Below are 10,546 nucleotides of genomic sequence, written 5' to 3'. Positions count from 1 at the left end.
TGTTGGGGGGCGGAAGCAGCGGCAGGCATGGCGGTGGCTCCGCCACTCGCTCTGCTGGCGCTGCTGCTCCTGGGGTTGAGCACCTTGGGTCATTCAGAGACTCCGCGCGACAGCCTGCGGGAGGAGCTCGTCATCACCCCGCTGCCTTCTGGAGACGTAGCAGCCACATTCCAGTTCCGCACGCGCTGGGATTCGGAGCTGCAGCGGGAAGAAGGTGAGAGTACGAGTCAGACAGGAGCGTATCTGTGGCAGCTACTGGAAGTGGGTGGAGGCAAGCCTTTGGGGGCGGGGCCTAGCCCCTGGGTAGGGTCCTCGGCGGCGGGCGTGAACCTGCCAAAGTGGGTCCCTGGCCGGAAGGATGGCAGAGTTGTTGGAGAAGCCCATAATACTGTTGGTGAAACTAAGGCTCGGAGAGTGGTAGCAACTCCTAGGCCAGCTCTTTCTGCAGCTCCAGGCTGCCACTACACATTTAATTAGAGCGCTCTGTCCACAACACTGATGATGTTGTTGCAGGTTACCATTTATACTAGGTGCTAAGCACAATGCTAAGCTATGTGAAAGTTTGCTAGGAAGAAATTAGAGGTGTAGAGAGGTAAAAGCACGTGTTCAAGATCACATCGCTGGGAAGTAAATGACGATCTGGTCTGGAATTCAGATCTCTCTGATCCCGGTGCCTGGGGTCTACTGTTTATTTGGGTTGGCTGAGAAGCCTCTCTCCAGGATGATCCCTCACCTGCTCCCCCTTCTCTAGTTTTTCATTATAGGCTCTTCCCCAAAGCCCTCGGGCAGTTGATCTCCAAGTATTCTCTCCGGGAGCTGCACCTGTCGCTCACACAAGGCTTTTGGAGAACTCGATATTGGGGGCCACCCTTCCTGCAGGCCCCATCAGGTGCAGAGCTCTGGGTCTGGTTCCAAGACACTGTCACTGAGTGAGTGCCCACCTTGAGGTCTATTGCAGGCCATGAAGGGAATGTGGCAGGGGAGGTGCTGTCATCTTGCCGCTGCCCCTGGGGGCAGCAGTTGGAGCCGGCAGTAATTCCATGGGGGCAAAGCTTCCTTGGAAGTAAGCAATAACATTACCACTGAGTGGCATGCTCTACTTTGCTGACTGCACTTCCTTCCCCTACTACCTCCAGACCGGAGGTAGCACATGCATATCTCTGCAGAGGCAGATAACAAATAATTGAAGCTTACTTGGATGTAAGGCCAAACAAAACAGCAGTGGGCCAGAATTGGCCCTACTAGATGCCAGATCTCCATATTAAAGGAACTGCTTTTGTTGGGAGGGGTGGGACTAGGTACTGCTATTGTACCACAATTTCCTCTTAAATCCACTATCGGAAATCAATAGCACAAGCATGATTTTTTTTAAAAGGTTGGGGGGATAATAGGGAGTGGTGGGGACTGTGGCAGGCTCGTGAACTTGAGAGGACAGCTGCCACTCATCTGCTATGGATTGTTGCCATAGGAGGGGGGGCTCGCTGTTATAAGATACTCTCATTTTTTAGGAGATATCAGAAATGTAGATTTTAATGTGAAAATGGGCAAATTTAAATATCAGCAAGGAATTTAAAAAATGTAAGACATGCTATGTGGGTCACTGTTGTGCACACCAAACGAAACCTCGTTCTGGTTTGTGTAGAACCTTCAGGGTTCAAGTGTGCAACCTACTTGCGGCTTAAGATTTGCAGCCATTGAAAAGCTCTGAACAGGATTTTCAAAAAACCCCAGGACAGCATTAAGTGATATCAAGTGAGCAGCAGGCAGTGACCCCACTAACTTGCCAAGGCTTCGGCCCGAGCGCCGGCCCCCTTGCCTTTCTCCCCATCTGCTCTGCTATCACCATGTCCCCTCAGCTTGTAATTGCCTGTAACATGAGCTGATGTTTCAATGTCCAGTTTTATGCTCTCTATGGTTAATATAAAGATCAAATCTGTTTTGATAATTCTTTAAGGAAAAAAACACCTAATTTAATTTTTTTTAAATCCTAGAATGGTTGTTTTCTCTTGTACATTGAGTCTTTTTAGATGTAAGACCTCCCACCTTGAAGGTAAAACCAGGACTTACCTCCCTGCCCAGGGTATTAACAGGGAAGTACGTTCTTTTGCCCAACTGAGCATACTCAGTGTGGATCAGTGCGCGTCATGAGGTGTGGGGCACTTGACGTGGCGTTGCGAAACACACACAGGTGACTCAGCCTCGCTCCCTGTGCTCTGGTTGCCGTAGGCCTGGTGGAGGAGAAACGATGTGTAGGACAAGATGCTGCCACCACCTAGCCATTTCCCAGGAGGGACCTGGCTAGGGAGAGGCTCGGAGGGTCAGACCCGCAGCAGCACAGGTGGGGGCTGTGGTTGAGGAGGGCAGGAAAGGCTTCCTGGAGGAGGGAGCCTCCTTGAAGGTAGGCAGAGAGGAGTGAGGGGGCATTCCCAGGCAGAAGGAGGAATCACCAGAGCAAAGACCTGTGTGGCTGCAGGGCGGGAGGAGGAAGGGGCTGAGCAGGGGCCGCGATGTTCCAGCCCATCAATTAGCCAGTCTAACGCTGCGGCAGCCAGTGCAGGCTTTGGGAAGGGAGCAGAGGCAGCCCGGGACAGTGAGCTGGTTTGTGTCTGCATCCAGTGTGGATAAATCTTGGAAGGAGCTCAGCAACGTCCTCTCAGGGATCTTCTGCGCCTCTCTCAACTTCATCGACTCCACCAACACAGTCACTCCCACTGCCTCCTTCAAGCCCCTGGGCCTGGCCAATGGTGAGCAGCCCCTGCGGCCCTTCCCCTCTTCCTGTTACCTCTTGCCCGAACCTTTGCCTCCTTTTCCCCCAGCGTCCTCTTTCCTCAGTGGGGCCAGGTCATCACTCCCTGGGTGACTGCTGTCTCTGCATTGCCTTCTCCCAAGGGGAGGAGCAGGTCCCACTCCCAGGTGGGACTGTTAGAGTGGTGGTGCTAGAGAGGGGAGTGGGGAGCAGGAGGGGCCACCCCGTAACTGGTGTGTGGGTCCTGAGCCCAGGGCCCGGCCGGACAGACTTCTGTCTCCCTCAGGCACAGACCACTCTTTCCTGCGCTATGCTGTGCTGCCGCGGGAGGTTGTCTGCACTGAGAACCTCACCCCATGGAAGAAGCTCTTGCCCTGTAGTTCCAAGGTGAGGCCAGAGTGGTCCAAACGTGGGCAGGAGCCCCAGAGAGTGGGTGGAGTTGGCAGATGCCCTTCCACTGCCAGTCAGCCATGTGCATTTACAGATAACCTCTGCCACGTGCCCAGATGCCCCAGGCACTGACCTTTTATGTCTTCCCGCCTCCTCCAGGCAGGCCTCTCGATGCTGCTGAAGGCTGATCGCTTGTTCCACACGAGCTACCACTCCCAGGCAGTGCATATCCGCCCAGTTTGCAGAGTGAGTCATGGGGAATGGGGGCGGGTGCCACCCAGAGGCTCTGAGAGAAAGTGCAGGTAGAGCACGTGGCCCAGCACCTGGGGAGGGCTGAGCCAGTAGTAAGTGGTGGATACAACGATGACCTCTTGGGGGCATTGGCCATGCGCCAAGGAAACCGAGTGGTTGCCTGGCAAGCATTCAATAAATCTTTGTCATGCAGCACAGTGGTTCAGAATAGCTGTGCGGTGCACCTGCTAGCACAGTTACTCACCAGCTGGCATGACCTTGAGCGAATCCTTTTGTTTCCCTGAGCCTGGTTTCCCCATCTGTCAAATGAGAGTAATAGTTGTAGTAGTTCCTGCGTTGTTGGTGGCGGTTCCCCCGACTGATGCCCATAAAGCTGCTGGCACTGGGTCAAGTGCTCAGGTGTGGGTGGTGGCAAACTGACGGATGGGAAGATACATAGTAGACAAGGGACCAAGTCAAGGTCGGAGTCCCTGAGGCTCCGTGGTTGGGGTGATATGTCCTTATTGCCGCTGTCTGGCCCTTGTGGTAGAATGCGCGCTGTACCAGCCTCTCCTGGGAGCTGAGGCAGACCCTTTCCGTTGTGTTCGATGCCTTCGTCACGGGGCAAGGGAAGAAAGGTAAGCCCCCATGATGACGCATTGCTGCTCACCCGGTGCCAGCCCCACCCTCTCTGTGCCTGGTCCCAGCCCCCGCTCAATCCTGCTGTCTGCTCCTCAGACTGGTCCCTCTTCCGGATGTTCTCCCGAACCCTCACAGAGCCCTGCCCCCTGGCTTCAGAGAGCCGAGTCTATGTGGACATCACCAGCTACAACCAGGTACCAAGGTCTCCAGCCACACTCATCGCCCCCCTCCAAGGCCAGCCTGCCCCTCTGCTCACTTCTCAGCCCTGCTCTTGTGTCCCCAGGACAATGAGACATTGGAGGTAAACCCACGCCCCCTCACCACCTACCAGGACATCATCCTGGGCACGCAGAAGACCTACGCTGTCTACGACTTGCTTGACAAGGCCGTGATCAACAGCTCCCGCACCCTCAACCTCCAGTTCAAGTGGAGGAGGCCCCCGGACAATGGTGCGTTGAGGGGGGCCACCACGGGCTGTGATGTCGTCTCTCAGGGAAGATTCACAGCCCTGCCCCACTGCCCCGAGATAACAGCCTAGCGTTCAGGCCCAGATACCAAGAGTCAGCCCTCTGCTTCCAAATCCATTTCTTTAAAGCTCTTGGACTGTGGGCAGGCTCCTGCCCTTACTGGATGAGACAATTTAAAATATGGAGTTTGTTCGTGTATTCATTTAACCGACAAATATTTTCTGAAGACAGAAGATACCCTACATTTGAGAAACATAACAGCTACTAGCTGAGGCAGACCTCACATAATTAATTAATTATGACTGTGTCTGCTGTTACCAAGGGGAAGTGCAGAATATCATGAGAGCACCCGGTTTGGGTTGGAAGGGGCATAGAGCTCAACATATATAAGTACTGAGGAAGTAATAGTAATTCTGTTATTGCTGTGGGCTGGGGAAGGTGGGGATGATTCCAGAATGCAGGTGATAGAAAAGCTCCTTCTTGTCCCCTCCCTGGCTCGGAAGCTCCGTGGCCTAGGGCGTGGGGTGGGGCGGCTATTAACCGCTGGCTTTGGTCTGCACAGAGACCGCACCAGCGCCCTTCCTGCACGCCCGGCGCTATGTGAGTGGCTACGGGCTGCAGAGCGGGGAGCTGAGCACGCTGCTCTACAACGCCCACCCGTGCCGGGCCTTCCCCGTGCTGCTCCTGGACACCGTGCCCTGGTACCTGCGGCTGTACGTGCACACCCTCTCCATCACCTCGAAGGGCAAGGAGAATAAACCAAGTGAGAGCTGAGCCCCGCCCCCCAACCTCCTGCTCACCCTGCTCTCTCTCCCTCCAGGTCCCCCAAACCCTCATTTCTCGGGGTAATTCCCGAAATCCGTAACCCAGAAAAACTACAGAGGCAGGAAGAGTTCAGAATAGTCTGACAAATGGAAGCATAGCCCCACCCATGCCTGTTCTGGAGTATAAAGCAAAACCAATGAAACCCCCCCTGCAGGGGATTCTTTCTGTAGGACTTAGGGGGGCGGTAGCCCCCGTCTCTCTCCCTCTCTCTCCATCTTGAAGCTCCAGGGGCTGTCTTTAGCGATGAGTCATGGGCCCTTTTAGGTAGAGGACGGGTTAGCGAGACAACAGAGGACTGGGGACGTGGAAGGTGACGGACCTGGAGGTGGCTTTGCTGCCTTGGGAGGAAAGAAAAGTCATTTTTAAATTTTTACATTTATTTTCTATTATTTTTCTGAAGAGGAATTACTCTTTCCTGATTGCTTTTCATTAGGTGCCAGGCGTAGCACTAAAGAGAGCGCTCATTTTTTTTGGACTGGAGAGAGACTAATGCTCCAGAAAAGGCTACCTACGAAGGGCTTGTAGCGCGTCCGAGATGCCAGACCTAATGTCTTCTTTCAGCCCCTCTATTGTGCCCCACTGTTTCAAGGCTGTGCTCAACAGTTGTACTATTTTCAACACCTCCCCTTGTACCACCTTCAAAAGACCTGCTTCAAACATTCTACCTACGTATTTTGTAGGGTTTGTTTTGCATTTTGTTTTTTGGTGTGTTTTTTTTGTTTTTGTTTTTACCTTTTGCTCTGGAAAATTTCAAACACACACCCAAATGGAATAGCCTAATCCGTCCCCTGTCCCCGTGGGCAGCGTCAGCAGCCAGCAGCTTCCTCTCATTTTTAATCTCATTCCCGCCCCCTGTTCCTCCCCCTTTTTTTGTTTGGTTATTTTTCTGCTGGAATATCTTAAAACAAGCCCTAGACCTCATCTCAGTTCACCTTTATACACAGCCCTTCAGTGTTTGTCTATAAAGGACTTAAAAAACATGCCCTGTCATCCTCAGTCCTGCCTTCCCCAACTGTCTCAAAAGCAGCTTTTTACAATCCCTCTGTTTGAATTGGGATGTAAACAAAGTCCTCACATTTCATATGCTTGACAAGCTCTTCAGTGCCTCTCTGTTTCTCTTTTTAATTAATAGACCCTTTTTTTAAAAGACCAGTTTCAGGTTTACAGGAAAATGGAGCAGAAAATACAGTAGTTCCCATCTATGCCCTCTGGCCCCGCCCCCCCGCTTCCCCGGTTGTTAACATCTTGCATTGGGGTGGTACTCCTGAGTCTTTTTTAATCTGTGGCAGTTCCCATTCTTAAAAAAAAATTATTTGTTAGGCAAAGTGGGTCATTTGTTGATAGCATGTTCTACCTTCTGGGTTTGTCCTTGTGTCAGTGTTTAACATGTGTGTCCCCTATATTTTGGGGGTATTAGTCGTTAGTATTAGAGGCCTGATTAGAGTCAGGTCCACTATTTTTGGCAGGAAAACATCCCAGGCGGTTCTGTAACCTGCCTAATGTCTGCTGTCCAGTTCTTGCGATGTGAAGATCAATCAGTTGTCTGCCCAGGATGGCTGCTCTGGAAACTATTTTCCCTTTTTGAGACCCTACTTCCTTTCCTGAGCCTGCCTGGCTTCTCTGATCCAGAGCCCCCTCTGGGCGCCAGGTCCAGGCCTCAGGGCCTCAATAGGTGGGGCAGGAGGTGCAGGTGGCCTGACCCCAGGAGAGAGGTGTGGGTGACACTTGAGCCTTGCCTGTCTCCAGGTTACATCCATTACCAGCCTGCCCAGGACCGGCTGCAGCCCCACCTCCTGGAGATGCTGATTCAGCTGCCGGCCAACTCGGTCACCAAGGTCTCCATCCAGTTTGAGCGGGCGCTGCTCAAGTGGACCGAGTACACCCCGGACCCCAACCACGGCTTCTATGTCAGGTGGGCTCTGCCCCCCCCACGCTGTCCCCACCCCTCCCGACCCGCCTCCTCTGCCGCCAGCCTGGGTGGGGAGCCAGTGGCAAGCATGGCTCATGGAACGCCTGCTGCTTCTCTGCAGCCCGTCTGTCATCAGTGCCCTCGTGCCCAGCGTGGTGGCAGCCAAACCCGTGGACTGGGAAGAGAGTCCCCTCTTCAACAGCCTGTAAGTGTCACGCCAGCTGCCTTGGTCGGGGAACATAAACACAGATGACCTGGTTCCTGCAGGGCAGGCTGGGGCTCCGTGGGGCCCCTCCCCAAGCCACGTGGGGATTTAACTCAACGTTAATGGAAGTCCCAGTGGCGTGTAGTATTCATACAGACTTTATAAAATGATTCTGCAGTGCTTCTAGAAGAATAAATAGGCAAGAAGAGCAGTATTGAAAGCCCATGTTTAGTCACTGATGCTCTTAACAGAGGTTTTGTTGAGCGCTTACCAAATGCCCGGTACTTCGGAGAGTGCTGGCTGCCCGGCAGGGAACACGACAGCCCCGCAGCTGCCGGCCTCAGGCTGGCCTGGGGGGTTGGGGGGTTCTTTCTGGAAGAGCCGTGGGCTGGGGTGGTGCCGGGAGTAACCTGGCGGGAGGTCCAGGGAGGCTTCTCTGAGGAGATGGCCTTTAGGCTGAGACCACCAGAAGGCTAGGGAAGTGGCAGCCAGGCGGAGGGAGGGCCCCACTCTGCGCCCTGTGCAGGGCAGCTCTGTCAGCTTCATGCATGGAGCCTTCGTCTGAGATGTCTTCTGTTGGAAAGGTTTGGAAATCCTTACCGCCGGGCATTGGCCCAAGTGTGGCCCGAGGGCGGAAGCAGGTGAGATGGGAAGAGCTGGGGCCCCCGCCTCACTGCTCCTTCCTGGCCCCCAGGTGCCCAGTCTCCGACAGTTCCAGCTACTTCGTGCGGCTCTACACGGAGCCGCTGCTGGTGAACCTGCCGACGCCGGACTTCAGCATGCCCTACAACGTCATCTGCCTCACGTGCACAGTGGTGGCCGTGTGCTACGGCTCCTTCTACAATCTCCTCACCCGGACCTTCCACATCGAGGAGCCCAAGAAGGACGGCCTGGCCAAGAGGCTGGCTAACCTTATCCGGCGTGCCCGGGGCGTCCCCCTTCTCTGAGGCCGGGCTCCTTTACAGCCGCGCTGCTGCTTCTGTCTGGGGAGGGGCGCTGGTGACCCCGAGGACTGTTTCTGCTACTCCCTGTCCCCGGAGTTGGCTCTTGAACTGAACTGCCTTGGACTAGGCCAGGGCCCAGGGCTGCGCTGTGCAGTGCAGTGGGCACGACCAAGTGTGGCATTTGAGTTTAAATGAACTTAAATTAAGAATTCATCTCCTCAGCCGTACTAGCCACATTGCAGTGCCCCGGCACCGGAAGGGAAGCGGCTGCCGGGTTGGAGAGCACAAGCAGACGGTCCGGAAAGTCCTGCCAAACGGCGCAGGCCTAGGTAACGCACTGGACTGCAGGGCTCTAGCACTGTGTGGCAGATGGAATCGACCACAGTGGAATAAAAAGTGGCTGCTCCTTTGGCTCTTTGCCTCCTGTCTCCTTGGGGCCTGGGGAGAGCTGGGGACTAGGGTTTACCGCCTGTCCCGGAGCAGGAGCTCTAGCCCCTGAACCAAACCAGCCACCTTGCCCCGGTCTCCTCCCACCTCGGCCAGCCTGCTTGCTCCTCCCCCGCCGGCCTCCTCTGGCTGCAATCCCCAGAGCTCCCTGGGCTAGGCTGGGGGTGTTTAAGCACATGCCTGACCATGAACACGAGCAATCCTCTGCCTCTTTCAGGGGCCCTGGGAACCGACCCCCCTGTCTTCATGGGTTTGTGTGTGGCCCTTTTTGGTAGTGTTCTCACATGTGTGCATGTATGTCAGTGCAGTAAGCACCTATGAGCCTGCCATCCCATAGGAAGACTAGCCCTTTGGGAACAACTGATCTGAAAATAGCTGATCACCCTGGCTGTTGTGGAGAGACTAGACTATAGGAGGAAAGGAGGGACACTGGACACTGGGAGGTCAATAAGGAGGCGATAGGGTGGTAGCAGTAAGGGTGGTGAGAAGTTGATGGAGTTAGGGCTAGATGTTGGAGGCGGACCCCCAGGACTGGCTTTTGGACTGAGTGTGGGGCGGGGTTGAGGCATGCACGCATTCAATGATTAATTCACTAACTGTTTGCTGGGAGCTTAAAATCTGTTTCGTCCTTTGCAAAATACGCATTTGACACGGTCCCCGCCCTGCTCACAACCTAGAGACGGAGAGGGATAAACACAAACTAAAGCACATTGGAATAAGCGCTGCGGTTCAGTGAACCCAGGGAAAAGTTGACTCTTCTTTGCAGGGGAGAAGAAAGGATGGTTAGTTCTGACCTGGCGCATAGGTGCTTCGTTCTTGTGTCTGTCTGTCTGTCTCTGTGGTGCACAATGTCATTCTTTATTAGTCACATTCCACTGGATTGCTACTTTAAAATAGTTAATTTCACATTTTACCAATTTTAACTTGATTTTGTTTTAATTAAAATAAGAACAATGGAAGGTCCACCTCCTGAATTGATGTGAGTTACCAATTAAACACTTTATTGTATGTGTTGTTTTTACTTTAAATACTTTTAATACTCATTTTTAAAACTGTACAAGCATCCGAAAATAGAAACCATTTTAAATACCCGTCAAACACCATCTGCCAGAGCTCAAATCTCTAAGTAGCAGTTAAGAGCGTGAAAGGAAGTCGGGAAACAAAGGGAAAAAGTTCACCTTTCTCTGTTCATTCTCACCTTGAGCTCAGGGCAAGTTGGGCTACTCAGCACCTTCTTCCGGATGTGCTCTCACATGACCTGACCAGTAGAGGGGACGTCAGGACATCAGAGGAGCGTGGGGTTGAGAGCACACAAGAAGGACACCAGCAGCACTGCCCAGGGTCTTGCCTGGCAGCCCAGGTTCTGGCTTCTCATGTGGGCAGCGGCTTTCCTTGGGGCCGGGGCTGGACTGGGTGGAGGACAAGAGGAGAGGACAGTGGAGGAGGTGGGTAAGGACAGAACCCCCCCACCCCCACCCTGGCATTCCAAAAATTATGTAACACTGGACCATTACTTAACCTTAAAAAGGAAGGGAATTCTGGCACATGCTACAACATGGATGAACCTTCAGGGCATTATGCCAAGTGAAATAAGCCAGACCAAAAGGGCAAATACTCTATGATTCCACTTGATCCCTAGGGTTTTTCAAATTGGCGGAAACAGAAATAGGGGTTGCCAGGAGCTTGGGGGGTGGGGGGGAAGGGGGAGTTCATTTTGATGGGTAGAAAGTTTCAGTGTGA

General features: G+C 53.5%; 1 protein-coding gene across 1 annotated transcript; it reads left to right on the top strand.

The window, feature by feature from the left end:
- Window positions 1-8,869, top strand: PIGT (phosphatidylinositol glycan anchor biosynthesis class T). Its single transcript, XM_054573691.1, has 12 exons — window positions 1-214; window positions 752-929; window positions 2,617-2,744; window positions 3,033-3,133; window positions 3,296-3,382; window positions 3,918-4,005; window positions 4,106-4,203; window positions 4,293-4,458; window positions 5,039-5,239; window positions 7,048-7,213; window positions 7,332-7,415; window positions 8,110-8,869. Exons 1-12 carry the CDS (start codon window positions 28-30, stop codon window positions 8,360-8,362), a joined length of 1,737 nt encoding a protein of 578 aa, XP_054429666.1. The 5' UTR covers window positions 1-27; the 3' UTR covers window positions 8,363-8,869.
- The last annotated feature ends 1,677 nt before the right edge of the window (window positions 8,870-10,546 follow it).

This window comes from Pteronotus mesoamericanus, unplaced genomic scaffold (genome assembly GCF_021234165.1).
Source record: "Pteronotus mesoamericanus isolate MK-2021 breed Mesoamerican mustached bat unplaced genomic scaffold, CSHL_Meso_final contig_25, whole genome shotgun sequence".
Lineage (NCBI taxonomy): Eukaryota > Metazoa > Chordata > Mammalia > Chiroptera > Mormoopidae > Pteronotus > Pteronotus mesoamericanus.
The sequence above is the reverse complement of the archived record's forward strand: the minus strand, read 5'-3'. Positions and strand labels throughout refer to the sequence as shown.

Coding starts and splice junctions, on each gene's coding strand:
- PIGT (XM_054573691.1), top strand. CDS start 28: ATGGCGGTGGCTCCGCCACTCGCTCTGCTGGCGCTGCTGCTCCTGGGG. Junction 930..2,616: donor TTCCAAGACACTGTCACTGA/GTGAGTGCCCAC, acceptor GTCTGCATCCAG/TGTGGATAAATCTTGGAAGG. Junction 7,416..8,109: donor AGTCCCCTCTTCAACAGCCT/GTAAGTGTCACG, acceptor CCTGGCCCCCAG/GTGCCCAGTCTCCGACAGTT.